General features: G+C 47.1%; 1 protein-coding gene across 2 annotated transcripts; it reads right to left on the bottom strand.

Annotated features, from left to right (window-relative positions):
- Window positions 1-132: 132 nt before the first annotated feature.
- OGFR (opioid growth factor receptor) lies at window positions 133-18,288 on the bottom strand. Of its 2 annotated transcripts, XM_083618559.1 has the most exons (8): window positions 17,746-18,288; window positions 12,526-12,573; window positions 8,915-8,977; window positions 8,416-8,497; window positions 6,929-7,007; window positions 5,249-5,315; window positions 4,043-4,191; window positions 133-2,214 (listed from the first exon to the last, which is right to left on the bottom strand). In XM_083618559.1, the coding sequence occupies exons 1-8, from the start codon at window positions 18,037-18,039 to the stop codon at window positions 603-605; spliced, it is 2,394 nt and encodes a 797-aa protein (XP_083474685.1). In that variant the 5' UTR covers window positions 18,040-18,288; the 3' UTR covers window positions 133-602. The 2 variants fall into 2 exon arrangements, with proteins under 2 accessions (XP_083474685.1, XP_083474686.1); XM_083618560.1 differs by lacking the exon at window positions 12,526-12,573 and having other exon boundaries at window positions 17,746-18,181.
- Between the last annotated feature and the right edge of the window lie 531 nt (window positions 18,289-18,819).

Genomic DNA, 18,819 nt, shown 5'->3' with positions numbered 1-18,819 from the left:
ATTTAAGAACATGAAATCAGACGCCACAAAACACTCTTCTCCGAGGAGATCTTTGCAAGATTGTTTAGCTTAGGCTTCATTCTCAAACATGCCCAGTTTAATGATGAAGAAAAGAAACTAGAAGCTCTTAACTAGAAGTTAGGAACTTTTATTTTAACAAAGCAAGATTAATTTAACAAATAGATTCCTTTCGGACCGTCTAGTAAATACTGGAAAATTTGCCCACAAAGTGGCATTTACTTGCTCAAAAAATGATTTCCGTTTCGAAACCAGAGCTATTAGGAATCATTTATAAAGCAAAGGCAAAAACCCACACACATTATTTGAGAATTCAGAAGATCAAGTATGCAAGTCCACAACTGGGGGAGTTTCATCTCGAAGCCTTTGTTGTCTGTCCCCAGTGAAAACAACCCATTATGAAGGTCTTGGGCTTCATAACCAAGTATACAAAAAAAGAGGAACCAAAACACACACACACACACACACACACACACACACACGGGCAGTGGACTGGTGCTGTTCTGATCAACTTGTAAAAAGGTATGTCCTTTTAACTGCCTCCAGAATCAGTGGAACCACTTCACTTCTTATCCAGGATAAAGCTATTCTGCTTCTAGACCTGATACAGAATTCACACCCTCCGCTGTTTCAGGTGTTTCATTCTTATCTGCCACTTCTTCTGCCTTTCCTTCAATGCCCCCCTCTTCCTGTCCTGGGCTTTCGCCACCCACATCCTTCTTTTCACTGACTGGCAGAGTTTCGCTGGCCTGTGATCTCTTGCCTTCCAAGGCGGAGGTAGTTCCTTGCTTGCCAGACTGGGCTGGCACACAGCTGTCCAGCGAAAGGCTCGACTTGGCGTTAGTTTTGGAATTAACCAATAAATCCACGCCCGGCGTTCTACAGTCGCTGTCTATAGGAGTGTTGCCAATTGTTTCTGTCGCATCGTGGCAGGCTCGATCCGTCCTCTCGGTGCTGGCGGAGTTTATCTGGCCCTCAGAGGATGCCACCTCGATGCCCGCCTCTTCAGGTGTCCCCAAGGCACTGCCTTCCGATGCCATCTCAACTTTCCGCCTTTTTCTCATTGCGTCAGTGGCTTCCGTCTCCTTCATGTACCCACCATCCATACCACCTCCTTGAGGCAGCAAGGGGCAGGCCTTCTCCTCCGTGAACAGAAGGCCGTCGATCGCCTTCTGACCAATCACAACCTCTCCGAGGTTGGTAGAGATCTTCTCAATGTCGGTGGGGCTTCTCACCACCCTCATGCTTTCCTCGCTCAACCTGCTCATCTCCAGCTTCCTCTTCTTGCATTCCTTCGGACTTTCACCGGACGCTCCGCTCTCACCCTCGTCCGCGGGATCCTGCCTTTCCAGCTGGGGAGGCGAAGAACTTGGAGCTCCATCTTTCCTCCTGCCCTTCTGTGCCCCACTCTCAGCCTCCTCCTCAAGATCCTGCCTTCCCAAGTTGACAAATGAAGAAACCGGTGTGTCTTCTTTCCCACCGTCCTTCTCCGCCTCTGCTGTTAAGAGCCCACATTGACTCGCCTTACCTGAAGCTTTGTGTTCACCTGCGGGACTCGTTTGGGGTCCCAGACCATCTCCAGCTTGCAATCCATCGCCACAGATCACAGAAGAAGGCTCTCCCTTGATAACTTTGCTAAGGACAGAGTCATTGGATGAAAACCCCAGCTCATCATCACTTTTGGATACAGGCTCCTCAATCAGATTATTGGTTGTTTGGTCTACAGCAGGGCAAACGGTGCCTGTCATGTCCAGCAGCTCATCTTGATCGTTTTCCATGCTCTCCCTCCTCGCAGGCTCTTCCTCAAGTCTCTGGCATGTTTTATGTTGCTGCTCGACTTCACTCTTTCCTGCGGTCTCCTCTCCATCCTCACTCTGCTCCCCCTCCAGCCGCTCGCTGTTCAGGAATTCTGGGGACCGGGGTTTGAATCGTCGGAGCTTCCTGTGCGGGCCCCAGACGAAATCCCGCTTGGGCGTGAAGTGCCGCCACGCAAAATGCACCAGCTCCTTCCGCTGCTGCTTGTTCCGGACAGTGAACACAAAGTAGTCCAAGGCACTTCTCAGCACCCGTGGGAGCTCCTGGTGGACTAGGATCTCCGTCAGGAAGAACTTCACCAGGTGCATCTGGTAGTTTTCGTAGCCCAGCTCTCCCAAGCACTTCAGGATGCGAGTGATCCGCAAATTATTGTGGCTGAACCTGAAAGGGGGAGAAAGAAGGCGAAGTAAGTCTCACATTGTGAAGGCAAACGACTAGCACGGAAGGGAGCTACTATCCAAATATCCTACAAAGGACATTCCCACTTACTTTTTGGAATGGAACAAGCCAGCAGTGAAGTTACAGGGAACCAAGAAGAGGGCCTTTTTGGTAGTGGCGCCCTCCCTGTGGAATGCCCTCCCATCAGATGTAAAGGAGATAAAAAACTACAGCCATACCTTGGAAGTCGAACAGCTTGGTTCTTAAACATTTTGGCTTCAAAACGATCGAAACCCGGAAGTGACTGTTTCAGTTTTCGAACGTTCTTTCGGAAGCCAAATGTCCGATGGGGATTCAGCGGCTTCTGATTGGCTGCAGGAGATTCCTGCAGCCAATCAGAAGATGCACTTTGGTTTTTCAACATTCTGGAAGTCGAATGGACTTCCGGAACTTCAGGTACAACTGTATCTGACTTTCAGAAGACATCTGAAGGTAGCCTTGTATAGGGAAGTTTTTAGCTCTGATGTCTTATTATGCTTTTATATCTGTTGGAAGCCGCCCAGCGCAGCTGGAGCAACCCAGTCAGATGGACAGTGCACAAATAATAAATTCTATTATGCTTTTATGCAGAAACTCTGGTTGGCAGGATGTTTTTGCCTTGATGGCGCTCAGCCTATCAAGCACCCCTTAGCTTAAGTAGCTGGTGTTCCCATGCAGGATCCCAGACCAAGAACTGGAGGTGGAGAACGGCCCAAGTTCACTCACAAACCCACTGCAAAATCCATGGATCCTAGCGCAGCCCATCATCTCACAGAGCATGCGTGTATTGATGGCTACCGGCCGTGATGGTTATGTTTTGTCAGAGGCAGTAATGCTTCTGAATGCCAGGAATCACAAGCGGGGAGAGAATTACAAGCAGAGAGGGAAGTGTTGTGCTCGTGTCTTGCTTGCAAGCTTCCCATGTGCATCTGGTTGGCCTTTGTGGGAACAGGATACTGCACTAAATGAAACATTGGCTTGATCCAGAGGACTCTCCTGATGTTCTTGAGACTAATATGGAATAGCTCTTTCTATGCAAGCACAGCACAAAGCCAGCTTCACTCAGCTTCATTCACATTTGGTACGATATACGATATCTTTATTGTCATTGTCCCATACACAACAACGAAATTGAAAAAATCTACATCAGACATTCAGAAACCAACAAGCCTGCTATCCCAGCCTGGTTAACCCCCTAAAAACTCTGATACCTCATAATTAAATACAATATACTCCCACAGAGACTACCTTACACTGCGTTTAAAACCAAAATCGCATTTGGATAAAAACTGTTTCTCAGGCGGCTAGTCCTAGTCTTTATAACCCTGTACCTTCTTTCAGAAGGCAGAAGCTGAAAGAGATCATTTCCAGGGTGTGCACTATCCTGTGCTATCTCTGCCACATTCTTATGGCACCTGGAAGCATAGATTTGATCCGAGGTGGGAAGAGTGCACCCAATTATTCTCTCCGCAGTCTTTACAACCCTGGACAGCATTGTTTTTTCTCTGACCGTGCAGCTCCCAAACCACACACACAGACCATAAGTTAATACACTCTCAACAGTACAATGGTAAAATGCCATCAACAGGTCCTTTGAGAGATTATTTTTCCGGGGGATTTTCAGAAAATATAACCTCTGCTGTGCTCTCTTCATTAGGTCTTTGCTGTTTTCTCCCCAGGTTAGGTCATCACTCAACTCCATTCCCAGAATCATGACTGCAGTAGTCAAGAGACTGCCGTGCAGGCCACCTGGTGACTTTTATGCACATGTCTGTCTAGCAAAGCAACTCACTGGTTGAGGTTCTCGAATCTCTCTCTCCAATTCTTTGCTCGTCGCAATTCGCCCGTTTTCTCATTTAGCAGCTCGATTCCATAGAAGTCCAACATGAGCTTGTAAGCCCTGACGAACCTCGCCATGACTTCCTTCGATTTCTTGAAGGCCTGAAATACCCAACAGACAGGACACAAAACAGTTGTTCTTTATTGAGGACTTCATTGTTTCGTTCTACTTGAAACCTCTGCTTTGAGGTTTTAATTACAATCCAGAGGTAAAAATATATTGTGAAACTTTTTTTTTTTAATTAAGCACTGTTGATTTAAACTTTTTTGCTTATTTGGTACTATTTTACTGCTTGATTTTGTGGGTGTTGTTTTTGACCTATGCAACCTGCTGCAAAGGTTAAGGTAAAGGGACCCCTGACCATTAGGTCCAGTCATGGCCGACTCTGGGGTTGCGGCGCTCATCTTGCTTTATTGGCTGAATGAGCCGGCATACAGCTTCCGGGTCATGTGGCCAGCATGACTAAGCCGCTTCTGGCGAACCAGGGCAGCGCACGGAAACGGCGTTTACCTTCCTGCCGGAGCGGTACCTGTTTATCTACTTGCACTTTGATGTGCTTTTGAACTGCTAGGTTGGCAGGAGCTGGGACCGAGCAACGGGAGCTCACCCCGTCGCAGGGATTCGAACCACCGACCTTCTGATTGGCAAGTCCTAGGCTTGGTGGTTTAACCCACAGCACCACCCGCAGCCCTAGTGCAAGATTCTGTATGAACAGCTATACAGGAACATTTTAGAGCTGAAACAACAGCAGCAACTTTAGAAGTTGGCCAAAGTGTTCCATCAAGGAGCAACTCAACAACCTTCATTCTGGTGCCCTCCATATTTTTTGAGCTATAACTCCCTTCAGTCCTGATAGCTAGCAATGCAGGTTGTGGGTCACCTAACTGGGTGAACCAGAGGGATGTCTCCATCCTCTGACCGAAAGCTAGAGGGAAGACACCTCTGGGGATTCCTGGGTTCGGTGACTGGTGCTAGCGTGGAAGTAGGGAAATCGAGACACAGGTCTTATGGGCCCCAGCAGTCATAGCGCCAAAGCCACCACAGTCAGAGTTGCTATTATTTCATAAATGGGTGTAAAAAGAAGGCAGAAAACTCAGAATCCATTTCCCCCTACCTGTGGTTTTAAAGACAATGTTTAAAGGGCAAGAGGACTCCTACCTGGATTTCTTGGCAGGTGAGAAGCCGCGCTCGCCAGTTCCTTCCCGGCTCACGCAAAGGAAATAACCTGGAAGGAAGTCAAACAAAGAGGGGAATCAAGTCTGCAAAGAAAACAAGAATTTAGCCCAGAAACAGGCAGGACATCCCAACTGCTGAGAGGCACAGAATCCAGCATGGTACCCCTCAAGATATTGTTGGATCCCAACTCCAACCGCCGCAGCCCAGCTTCCTGGAAGGTGGGCTGCTGCTGCTGCTGCAGCAGGAAGGTTGATGGGGTGCAAACACGTTGGCAGGAGCACCAGATTGTTTCCACCAGTGCAGTTGCACTGCGCTGACCTCCTTCTCCTCTCATCCCTTCTGGCAAGCAACAGTGACCCCGCTTGGTCAGGAGCGAGTATAAAGGTTCTGCCTCGCCTGATGAGCAACTTCTGGAAGCAGCCATTTAGAAGAGACAATTATGCCCCTGGCTCAAGTTTTCTTACCAACTGCCACGAGTGTGACAGAGTTGCAAGGATTCTTCCGCATTGCACAGAAACCTTAACTTCTGCAGAAATACCCAAGAGACCCTGATTAAGCCAGAAAATGGGTCAGTTTATTTAGATATGACCCACATCTTCAAGACTTCAGAAAGTTGGCTACACATTAAAACAGAGGTCTGCAACATGGTGCCCGCAGGTGCACAGGTGGCCTCAGAGGCATTCCCTGGTACCCCCTAACCCCCAAAGTTAGGCTTGAGAGGAGGACACACTATTAATGGGATCTGTACTGGCTGGCAACTGGTTTAAGGTTTTTACTGCTGGTATATAAAGCCTCAAACTGCCTAGGACCTGCTCACATCTTGCCAGAGCATCCTACCCAAACCCTTAGACCAACACGTGAGGCACTTGTGTGAGTGCCACACATCCCAAGCATTTTGTTTAACAAGTAACTGGAGCAGAGCTTTGCATCAGCCATCGGTCCAGTATACCTGAGGAATCGTCTCCACCCCCATTCTTCTGCCCGGACACTGAGGTCCAGTGCCAAGGGCCTTCTGGCAGTTCCCTCGCTGCGAGAAGCCAAGTTACAGGGAACCAGGCAGAGGGCCTTCTCGGTAGTGGCACCCGCCCTGTGGAACGCCCTCCCACCAGATGTCAAAAAGAAAGACAACTACCAGACCTTTAGAAGACATCTGAAGGCAGCCCTGTTTAGGGAAGCTTTTAATGTTTAATAGATTATTGTATTTTAATATTCTGTTGAAAGCCACCCAGAGTGGCTGGGGAAACCCAGCCTGATGGGTGGGGTATAAATAAATTATTATCATTATCATCATCATCATCATCATCATCATCATCATAACCTTGAATATGCATACAGCACAGGGACTGATGCTTTTTAAAGTTACGCTCATTGGTGGGTGAGGGCACGAACCGTGGTAGCCCAGAACACGTCTATGTTTCTAGAATGCAAGCTGCAATTCACTATTAACAATATTTGATGGAAATAAGCTTGTTTTTCATTGCAGTCCCGCCCAAAGGAAGTGTGTTACAGCCCCTCTGGAAGATGCTCTGGCTCAGATTTTGGAGAGCCTCCAAAGAAGAGGAGAAGTGGAAAGGAAAGAACAGGAATGTCCAAAAACAGAAAATAGCCTACAGCACTCCCAGTCCCCATGTGTCATTAGAATATCTAACGGGGGCCACTTACCACTGGATATATGAATGGTTTTCTTCCAGAGTTACATAGTCGTTATGCCACAACTCAAGGAGATCTTCAATAAGGAGGCCTAGAAGAGGATGGGAAACATAAGAAGGGTCTAAAATTAGACACAGCATGTAAATGGAGAGATTCCCCCATTGTTATTCTTATTAATTGAATTTATACCCCGCCTTTACTCCCGAAGATGCCCAGGGTGGCAAACAGATACCCAATTCACAACAAAACCCAAGCAGAACGTTCAAAAACAGCTAAAACATTCCAAAAACAATTAAAGACATCTAAAGTCAGTTGCAGTTATATAATAACTAACAATCTTGGGGGTGCCAGGAATTTTATTATGCAGCCACCAAATGCCCGGGTAAAAAGGTAAAGGACCCCTGGACAGTTAAAGGTAAAGGGACCCCTAACCATTAGGTCCAGTCATGGCCAACTGTGGGATTGTGGCGCTCATCTTGCTTTACTGGCCGAGGGAGCCGGCGTACAGCTTCTGGGTCATGTGGCCAGCATGACTAAGCCGCTTCTGGCGAACCACAGCAGCACATGGAAACGCCGTTTACCTTCCTGCTGGAGCAGTACCTATTTATCTACTTGCACTAGGCTCTGTGGTTTAACCCACAGCGCCATCCGCCGCATCCCTCCTCGACAGTTAAGTCCAGTCAAAGGCGACTATGGGGTTGCAGCACTCATCTCGCTTTCAGGCTGAGGGAGCCAGCGTTTGTCCACAGACAGCTTTCCGGGTCATGTGGCCAGCAGGACTAAACTGCTTCTGATAAAACAGAACACTGTGACGGAAACCAGAGCACATGGAAATGCCGTTTACCTTCCCACCACAGTGGTACCTATTTATCTACTTGCACTGGCATACTTTTGAACTGCAATGCAAGAGTATGTCCCATACGAGGATTGAACTTGCAACCTTGGCGTTATCAGCACCATGCTCTAACCGACTGAGCTATCCAGGCTGAGAGTACTTGTGTCCCCCGCTTACAACCCTGGAGAGCTGCTGCTAGTCCGTGCAGGCAATACTAAGTTAGATGTGCCAATGGCCTGACTTGATACAATGCAACTTCCAGTGTTCCAAGCCGTGTGGATTTCCCAGGCAATCTCCACCACTCAGGGACTGTAGGAATTACTGCATGGCTGACCTATCCTGGTGTATTGTGAGGAAGAATTCATAAACACCTGCGGGAGAGACAGAGGCCTTTTGCCCCGGGAAAAGGGAGAACGAAACCTGCTCCTTGCAACAGCAGAATGCAACGGGTTCCCTTTTACAGATTTAAATTTGCCTTCCAGGGGGAACAGCTGTAGGAAATATATACAGGCCTTCAATCATTTCTTCAGGAACAGGCATAAATAAATAGCGTTCTAAAACCAAAAACAATTCACTCCCCTGTCAAGGGCCAGTGGGGGGGGGGGGGGAAGCAAGAGCTAACATTTGCCTTGGGGAAAAGAGAGAATAATATCAAAAGCCATACCATTAGGCTGAAAACTCATCTCGTTTTTGTAAAACCTCAAATTCCACATTTTCTCCTCTCTCATTTCAGTTTCTTCCAAACCCTGAGGAAGGAAGGAAGGAAGGAAGATCAGTTGAGGATGTGGATGATGTATCACTGAGCTACCCCAGGAAAATCTTGACCACACACAACCTGTTGCGTGCCACACCCCTTTAGCAGACTTAATTGGGACATCAGAAATGGCCTTTTCTTTTTTTTGGAACCATTGATTTCTTTGCTGGAGAGAAGCTCCCCTCACTCCTGGCCATGGGCGTGATGCTGACTGGGGCTGATGAGACAACATCTGGAGTGCACTCGGTTGGCTACCCCTGATTGGGAGGTTTCCTTTCTAAATTAAGCGCCATTCAGATCTTAGTTACGTGGATCATTGGGGGCTTATATACAAGATCGGTGTACAATAAATGAATGGCACAGCCAGCTAGCAGTCTCATGTTATGAACGATGATCAACACACTCTTACCGGATAATGTTGCCTGTATTTCTGCATATCTTTTGCTGCCATCCAGTTGCGACCAGCTGCGTTCTAAGAGAGAGAGGGGGGGCGGCGAGAGTTAAGGGAGGGGCTGTGAAGCTGAATGATCGCTATAAAAAACCCTCCAGACCACCACAAAAGCCAACGTAGTCCTTCCATATTGAAAAGTACAAAGTTACTTAGATCGAAGAGAGCAAAATTCCAGAGAAGCCTGGATAGCTCAACTGGTTACAGCGTGGTGCTGAAAATGCCAAGGTTGCAGGTTCGATCTCTGTATGGGACACCTGAATATTCCTGCACTGTAGGGGGTTGGACTAGATGATCCTCAGGGTCCCTTGAAACTATAGAATTCTATGAAAACCTATTTTAGATGCAGTGCTCATGTTTAGTGGACAATAACGGTAATGATAATAAATAATAATAATAATAATAATAATAATTTGTTATTTATACCCTGTCTATCTGGCTGGGCTTCGCCAGCCACTCTGGGCGGCTTCCAACAAAATACAGTAATCCATCAAACATTAAAAGCTTCCCTAAACAGGGCTGCCTTCAGATGTCTTCTAAAAGTCTGGTAGTTATTTATATTTGACATCTGGTGGGAGGGCGTTCCACAGAGCGGGTGCCACTACTGAGGAGGCCCTCTGCCTGGTTCCCTGTAACTTGGCTTCTCACAGCGAGGGAACCACCAGAAGGCCCTCGGCGCTGGACCTCAGTGTCCAGGTAGAACAATGGGGGTGGAGATGCTCCTTCAGGTATACAGGACCAAGGCCGTTTAGGGCTTTAAAGGTCAGCACCAACACTTTGAACTGTGCTAAGAAACGTACTGGGAGCCAATGTAGGTCTTTCAAGACCTATGTGGTCTCGGTGGCCGCTCCCAGTCACCAGTCTAGCTGCCGCATACTGGATTAGTTGTAGTTTCCAAGTTAGCTTCAAAGGTAGCCCCACGTAGAGCGCTTTTGCAGTAGTCCAAACGAGAGATAAGCAGAGCATTCACCACTCTGGCGAGACAGTCCGGCTCGCCACATAATCTCTCATACTCTTGACATTCCTAAATCAGCAGGACCTTTAAATCAGCAGGACTATGCTCAGTGAAGGCACAGGGGTGACTTTTATGGGGTTCTGCACAACCCCCCCCCCCGCTCTGGGAACCACCACCCTGCCCCAGATACGGCCCCAAGTAAGTTGCTCCAAGCAGGGTGATCGATCTTGGTTGCTGTTTGCAGAGTATCACCTGCAGGCTGCAGAATTCCTCGCTCGCCTCAACAGAGTGGCTGGGGAAACCCAGCCAGATGGGCAGAGTATAAATAATAAAATTATTATTATTTATTATTTATTTATCGTTAAGATATTATTTATTTATCGTTAATATATTATTTATTTATCGTTAAGAGCCGTCAACAGGCTCATCTCAGCTATCTGCCAACCACCCATTCCCACCACCCTTCTGAGTAATACCCCTCCCCACCTTCTCACTATATAGAAGGATCTGGCAACTTCTATTTCAGTGTATCTGACGAAGTGTGCATGCACACGAAAGCTCATACCAAGAACTAACTTAGTTGGTCTTTAAGGTGCTACTGGAAAGAAAAAAATTTTTTTTTGTTTTAATAAAATTATTATTATTATTATCAACAGCTGTGATCCAAGGCAGGGAGTCATCAGGAAGGAAGGGGAGTGCAAGGCAGGCTGGAAGTTGGGTCTGGTCCTTGGATTTTTCGCTGGGCTTTCACGGCCTGCTCCCCAACAGCCACGGATTGCTCAGGGCCCTCCAACCCGACCCAGAGCAAACCATGGTTGTCTGAACCCGACTCGCCCAACTCCCTCTGAGTAGGCCTGATTCGGCTCAGGGTGGTGGGGCTGAATCCGGTGCACAGCACTAGTGATGTGGATGCCATGGGGAGAGAATGCCATTGGCGTGCTTTCACTGAACATAGGGCTGCTTTGCTAGAAGAGAGCTTGAGCCTCGGCCTTCCTGCTCAATTGCCAACCTTGCCTCTGCGTATCAACTCTCTGCACAGTTTGTAAGCAGACCGCCATGGCTTTATTTTTAGCATCCCACATCACGGAACAAGCAGTCAGGTTCCATGAATAGTGAAACCTCAATCAGGGTAGCTGAATCACTGCATTCAAATGGTTTACTGGTTCACTCCCATCATGCTCTCAAGTGATATTTTTACGGGAAGCCATGCCCTCCTTGGCCGAGAGCCACATTCTCTTCTGCGCAACCTTCTGAGGGCCACAGCTCAGTTGGACAGAGCGTGGTGCTGATAATGCCAAGGCTGCAGGTTCGATCCCCGTACGGGACAGCTGCCTATTCCTACATTGTAGGAAGTTCGACTAGATCAGGGTTTGTCAAACTTGGGTCTCCAGCTGCTTTTGGACTACAACTCCCAACATCCCTAGCTAGCAGGACCAGTGGTCAGGGATGCTGGGAATTGTAGTCCAAAAACAGCTGGAGACCCAAGTTTGGGAAGTCTTGGACTAGATGAACCCAAAGGTCCCTTTCAGGTCCAAGTGAGTGGAACAGGAAATGTAAATTTGACCCTTGGGCAGCAGGTTAGTTTCTATGCGCGCGTGTGTGTGCATGCACACATGCGCACACACAACCCTCTCTCTCTCCCCCCCCCCATGCCTCCACCAAGAAGCACCAGTAGAGTTCAAGGAGGACAAGTTCCAGCCTGGCAAAAACATATGGGGTGGGATGCAGGGCCAGTGACAGGTCTGGCCTGGGCACAGTTCCAAGAGCCAGACAGAGAGACATTTGCTGCTCAGTGTTCAGGCTCCCCTACCCTCGCACTGGACTAACGTGGCGAGAAGAGGCACCCCAATAACGGGAAGGGCGACAACATCCACACAAACACATGCTGCAGGAGAATGTCCATGATGCCTCCTTCTTAAAGGGACAAGTGCAACTTTTGCACCACTCTCCTCTACAGTACTGTGGTACCTTGGGTTACAGACGCTTCAGGTTACAAACTCCGCTAACCCAGAAATAGTACCTCGGGTTAAGAACTTTGCTTCAGGATGAGAACAGAAATTGTGCAGCAGCAGCAGGAGGCCCCATTAGCTAAATTGGTGCTTCAGGTTAAGAACAGTTTCAGGTTAAGAACGGACCTCTGGAACGAATTAAGTACTTAACCCGAGGTACCACTGTACATAAGTTTGCAAAGCAACTATGCTATTTGATGTCTTGCCTCCTACCCTTCCTCGTACAGAGCTCATAGAGGGTGGCTAACAATGGTCCTGCAAAAATTTAATGGGTCTTAAGGCCTGAACAAAAATGGTATTGGAGAGGTGGGGCAACCAGAGGGGAGATTGGGGTCTTGGGCCTCGTAAGGCTTTATAGATCAAACCCAACAATTCCAACTGAGCCCGGAAACTAATTGGTAGCTACTGGGCCTAACAAGCTACTTCAGCCTTTATAGTTTAGATTCTTTGCAGTTCAAAACTGGTTCTTCAGCTCAGGAAGGCATGAAAACAGCAAGACCACCAAAACTTTCTCAATTGCATCGGATCAAACACACAAAGGCCACAGGAGAAGAGAACACAGCCCAATTCTTTAAAAGGCACAAAACTTAAAAAAAGAAAACACCCACCGTGCGTTTTCTAAAGCTCATGGAGGCAAGGTTTGGCCGTTGCCACTCCTGCAGAGAGAAAACAGGACATTTAAAAGTTTTAGAAACATTTAGGATATTGGTATCAACAGTTAGAACGAACGCATTTCACCAACACCTGACAAAAAACCCTCTTCATTTGGTTCATTGTGGTTCTTCGTTATTTCTCGAAATATTAAGTGGTTATAGAATTGCAAGGTCAAGAAGGGAGAGTCATATCGGTGGTGCAACTCCTATGACCACTATCAGAAAACTAAACAAGTATCAGTGAATAGTTTGTGGCAGTCTTTCCCAACCTGGAATCCCACCAGATTTGGGGACTACAACTCACATCAACCCTGATTGCTGGCTGGCGCTGATGGGAGTTGTAGTCCAAAACATCTGAAATGCACCAGGTTGAAGGAGATTGGTGTGTGGAATAACTCAGAAATAATATTTCTTTGTTGCTTGATGACAGTTGCATCTAAACAAATGGCTTCACGGGAACCTTTTTTTTTCAAGCATTGCATTCAATAGTTCTGGTAACTGGCCAAGAGTAAAAAAATTGCGTTTCTGGCCAAGGAGTGCCTCAGCCCAGTATACCTGAAGGAGAGTCTCCACCGCCATCGTTCAGCCTGGACACTCAGGTCCAGCGCTGAGGGCCTTCTGGTGGTTCCCTCCCTGCGAGAAGTGAGGTTACAGGGAACCAGGCACAGGGCCTTCTCAGCAGTGGCACCCACCCTGTGGAACGCCCTCCTGTCAGATGACAAGGAAATAAACAACTATCTGACTTTAAGAAGACATCTGAAGGCAGCCCTGTTTAGGGAAGTTTTTAATGTTTGATGTTCTACCGTATTATTTATATTCTGTTGGGAGCCGCCCAGAGTGGCTGGGGAAACCCAGCCAGATGGGTGGAGTATAAATAATAAATTATTATATTATTATTTACCCAGGACTAAAGAAAGTTTTGAACTTCATGAAAAAGCAGTCAATTAATTTCATACCTGGAATGGCTACCCCCTTTTTAATTCATGTTTGCTTATCAATACTTTCTATTATGGAATGGGGATGTTTAACTCCCAGTTTGAGAACCGGATGTGGCTTCCCAAGCAGTTTTCTGTGTGACCCACCCCTCTAATTTTGACAGCAGCAACAACATGAAAAACAAGAACAGATACAGAACTGGGAGGTGACTCTCCTACTCAGCTGATCTGGGTGAATCAGCCAAAAAGCAGACAAGCTCCAAAAAGCAGATTGGTATTAAATCTGGCATCTACACCAGCAATCCTGACCTTCTCAAGTTGCTTCCTAAGAATCAGTGCAAACTTAGAAACTGAAATATGAGATTGCCTTACACAGGCACTATTATATTTCAGTTTCGTTTCTTTCAAGTTGCACAGCAAAACCAAATCCAAATATTAGTTTCCATTTCTCTGTTGGTGGGAGATGCAAGATATACCTGAAGGAGCGTCTCCACCCCCATCGTTCAGCCTGGACATTGACATCCAGTCCCGAGGGCCTTCTGGCAGTTCCATCCCTGCGAGAAGTGAGGTTACAGGGAACCAGGCACAGGGCCTTCTCGGTAGTGGCACCCGCCCTGTGGAACGCCCTCCCATCAGATGGCAAGGAAATAAATAACTATCTGACATAGAAGACATCTGAAGGCAGCCCTGTTTAGGGAAATTTTTAATGTTTGATGTTTTATCATGCTTTTAATATTCTGTTGGGAGCCGCGCAGAGTGGCTGGGGAAACCCAGCCAGATGGGTGGAGTATAAATAATTATTATTTTCTTGCGGCCCTTTCATTCTCTTTTCCCCTAGGCTGAAGAAACAGAATAGGTCTACTCACCTTTAATATCCAATGGGAATTGATTTATTAAAAGGAAGGCTGGATAAGCCTTGTTTGCACGTCACACTAAACTGTAGTTAAAAACAAAGCACGGTTTATGTGAATGAGCTGTGTGCTTTCATTTGTTCCTCCCCTGCTCCTGTTGAGCTGGGGAGAGAACAAACCAGAAGCTGGCCGCACTTTACATATGTAACCCAGTGCTCGTGGTTTGTTTCTCTCCAAACAAACCATCAGTGCTGGTTCACACGTAATATGATAGCAGCCTGTGTCTTGCTCCCTCGCCAATACTGTGACAGCAGGAGCAGAGGAGGAGCAAAATTTTGTGCAGCGTGCAACTAAAAGCTGGCCATTTGAATTAAACCACAGCTTATTTTTAACTATGGTTAAACTTTAAATTTTAAAGGATGATGCTGTTAAGGTGCTACACTCAATATGCCAGCAAGTTTGGAAAACTCAGCAGTGGCCAGAGGATTGGAGAAGATCAGTCTACATCCCAATCCCAAAGAAGGGCAGTGCCAAAGAATGCTCCAACTACCGCACAATTGCACTCATTTCACACGCTAGCAAGGTTATGCTTAAAATTCTACAAGGAAGGCTCAAGCAGTATGTGGACCGAGAACTCCCAGAAGTGCAAGCTGGATTTAGAAGAGGCAGAGGAACCAGAGACCAAATTGCAAATATGCGCTGGATTATGGAGAAAGCTAGAGAGTTCCAGAAAGACATCTACTTCTGCTTCATTGACTATGCAAAAGCCTTTGACTGTGTCGACCACAGCAAACTATGGCAAGTTCTTAAAGAAATGGGAGTGCCTGATCACCTCATCTGTCTCCTGAGAAATCTCTATGTGGGACAAGAAGCTACAGTTAGAACTGGATATGGAACAACTGATTGGTTCAAAATTGGGAAAGGAGTACGACAAGGCTGTATAATGTCTCCCTGCTTATTTAACTTATATGCAGAATTCATCATGCGAAAGGCTGGGCTGGATGAATCCGAAGCCGGAATTAAGATTGCCGGAAGAAATATCAACAACCTCAGATATGCAGATGACACAACCTTGATGGCAGAAAGTGAGGAGGAATTAAAGAACCTTTTATTGAGGGTGAAAGAGGAGAGCGCAAAATATGGTCTGAAGCTCAACATCAAAAAAACGAGGATCATGGCCACTGGTCCCATCACCTCCTGGCAAATAGAAGAGGAAGAAATGGAGGCAGTAAGAGATTTTACTTTCTTGGGCTCCATGATCACTGCAGATGGTGACAGCAGTCACGAAATTAAAAGACGCCTGCTTCTTGGGAGAAAAGCAATGACAAACCTAGACAGCATCTTAAAAAGTAGAGACACCACCTTGCCAACAAAGGTCCGTATAGTTAAAGCTATGGTTTTCCCAGTAGTGATGTATGGAAATGAGAGCTGGACCATAAAGAAGGCTGATCGCCGAAGAATTGATGCTTTTGAATTATGGTGCTGGAGGAGACTCTTGAGAGTCCCAAGGACTGCAAGATCAAACGTATCCATTCTTAAGGAAATCAGCCCTGAGTGCTCACTGGAAGGACAGATCGTGAAGCTGAGGCTCCAATACTTTGGCCACCTCATGAGAAGAGAAGACTCCCTGGAAAAGACCCTGATGTTGGGAAAGATGGAGGGCACAAGGAGAAGGGGACGACAGAGGATGAGATGGTTGGATGGTGTTCTCGAAGCTACCAGCATGAGTTTGATCAAACTGCGGGAGGCAGTGGAGGACAGAAGTGCCTGGCGTGCTCTGGTCCTTGGGGTCACGAAGAGTCGGACACGACTAAACGACTAAACAACAACAACAACAAAACTTTAAAGTGACATTTGAAAATGCATAAAATAAGAAGTAACAGACTTATCTTTAAAAAGTTTCATAACTATGCAACTATTGCCTAGTAAATTTATTTTTATTTTTTTACCATGGTCTTAATTGTTTCATTTGCTGGGTTTAAGGTTTCTTGGGCTGTGTTTTCTGCTTTGTAATGTAACTTTGGTTTTAAGAGTTTTATTGTGAAATGCACATCATTGGTTTTTTTTTATCATACTGTACATCATCATTCCGTACCTTACTGTGAATGCCCCCAAGAATTCAGCTGGATGTGTGGTATATGAATGTAATAATAATAATAATAATAATAATAATAATAATAATAATAATTTATTATTTATACCCCCGCCCATCTGGCTGGGTCTCCCCAGCCACTCTGGGCGGCTCCCAATCGAATATTAAAAACACAATACAGCAATAAACACTAATGTAATGAATTAGAACGGTGGTTAATGTTTTGGGTTTCAAGTAAAACACAAAATGTTTCTATAAACTGCTGCATTAGCCAAGCAATTAAAAGATGGCTGGCCTAGAACCTTTCTTCCCAGGGGGAAACTTTTCTATATATATTTTTTAAAAATGACAAGTGAGCTTTCAGAAGTGTGACCGCACATCTTCCGCATTCTGAAGCAGAAGGCTTCTGCAATGCAAGGCCTGCCATTGAAAAATCTGGGTTCAAGATGCCAGTTAAGCCAAAAACTCCTTTGAGCGTCCTTAGGCAAACTCCATTGCCCAGCTTCCCACAACCCTAGCCTAGAGCAGAAAAATATAAATAAATGAGAACAACCACTGAGAGTGTTCCTGCAATTAGGAGGAAGGAACAGGACAGTTAAAAACACCTTTGCACCCTCCCCAGCACCACTATAAGCGCTTAATAACAGTATCTAGCCATCGCCCAACTTCCTGTATCCCCGCAGGTTTGGGAAACGCTGGAAGAGAGACCCCTTTGCAATTGCACTGATCTGCAACAAGACGTGCGCCCGACGCTTTGAGGCCGAGGGAGACGGGAGCAGCGTCCCGTGCCCGGCTGGCACTTTCTCAAATATTTCTGATCGTGGAGACGTCTAAGAGGGATTTTCGTTTCTGTTTTCCCGGGAGGGAGAGGTCGAGTTACGTAAGGCGAACGGTAACAGTCATCTCCCTTCCGATCACGCCGCCCCTCCCCACATTAACAGCCGCAAACGAGCCCCTTCTAAAAAAACACCACCACGTTGGGAAAGAAATCGTGCGCTGCAACCTCTCCAGTAAATGGATTTATTTATATGCCCTAAACAGGCAGCCCTGTTTAGGGGAGCTTTAGAGGTTTAATAGGTTATTGTATTTTAATATTCTGCTGGAAGCCGCCCAGCCAGACGGGTGGGGTATAAATAATAAATTATTATTATTATTATTATTATTATTATTATTATTATTATTATTAGCGCGCACACACACACGACCCCCCCTTGCCTCCTTCTCTGCAGAGACCCGGAAGGGATCAAAGACCACTTTATATCCAACCCCCCCCCAAGCCATAGGCAAAGACCCTCACCTGGCTACCGGAGGGCGACCACCAGCCTGGGCTGCTGCTGGGCTGGGGCTTCTCTTGAATCCCTGCGTCTTTGTCAGCGGCTGGAGCCGCCCCCGCGTCCTTCCTCCCCACATCTCCCCCCAGCTGCCTTCCACCTTCTTCTTCTCCTCCCTCCCCCTCTTCTTCCTCCTCTTCCCAGGTGGAATCGTACTCCCAGAATCCTTCCTCCTCCTCCTCCTCTTCTTCTCCTTCCTCCTCTTCCTCGCCTGCTCGGTCCTCCTCCTCCTCCTCCGTCCCCCACCGCCATTCCGCCATCCTCGCCGAAGAAGACGCGCGCAAGAAAGGAAAGCGAAAGAAAAGCGGATGCAGCCGCTGCACCGGCGGCGAGGGAGAGGAGGAGGAGGAGGCGGCGGCGGCGATGCAAAGCGAAAGGCACGTGGGAGGAGGAGGAGGAGGAGGAGGCGGGGGCGGCCGCGGGTGGCCCCACCCCGAGCTGCTCTCTCATTGGCCGGCGAGCTCTCCTTCCGAACGTTGGGGACCCGATGGAACGCGGGCGCAGACTCGAGACTGTTTTATCAATGACGGCGCCCGTCTACCGGGAAACAGGGCGACCTTGCAAGGCTGGCGCCGCCTTAGCCGCGCGCTCCTCCTCGTATATACGCCTCGCGTATTTTCAATGCGTGCGGATGGCGGGGCTTTTTTTTTACAGCTAGTGTCGGAAGGGAGTTCCGCTCTGTTCCCTTCCCAATACTGTATACGCACAGGATGTGCAGCCTCAGGCCACAATACTAGGAGATAATATAATCTACTGGGACTAAACCGATTTTTTTTGTTATTTAACCATAGCCACTCCTGTGGATTATTTCTTAAACGAAGAGTGGGGTTCAAAATGTTAAATCATCTTTTTTTCCTGTGATTATTATTACCATGATGCTGTGTAAATTTATGTTTTTGATGTTGTGTGCCACCCTGAGATCTTTGGATAAAACTCAGCATATGAATTAAATAAATTAATATTTTATCTGGAGATTGGGGTGTTCAAAGCGCCGTACAATGAAGTCAAAGGGGGTGGGTGATACAAACAGCCACTCCCCC

Source organism: Podarcis filfolensis, assembly GCF_964270895.1.
Source record: "Podarcis filfolensis genome assembly, chromosome: 6".
Classification (NCBI taxonomy): domain Eukaryota; kingdom Metazoa; phylum Chordata; class Lepidosauria; order Squamata; family Lacertidae; genus Podarcis; species Podarcis filfolensis.
This window is presented reverse-complemented; position numbering and strand designations above follow the sequence as displayed.

Bases quoted from the DNA above. Each gene is read 5' to 3' on its own strand.
- OGFR (XM_083618559.1), bottom strand. From the start codon at position 18,039: ATGGCGGAATGGCGGTGGGGGACGGAGGAGGAGGAGGAGGACCGAGCA. The intron at 5,316-6,928 runs GTAAGTGGCCCC...ACTTCCTTCCAG, and splicing joins AACCATTCATATATCCAGTG to GTTATTTCCTTTGCGTGAGC. The intron at 2,215-4,042 runs GTGAGTTGCTTT...TCCCCCTTTCAG, and splicing joins AGATTCGAGAACCTCAACCA to GTTCAGCCACAATAATTTGC.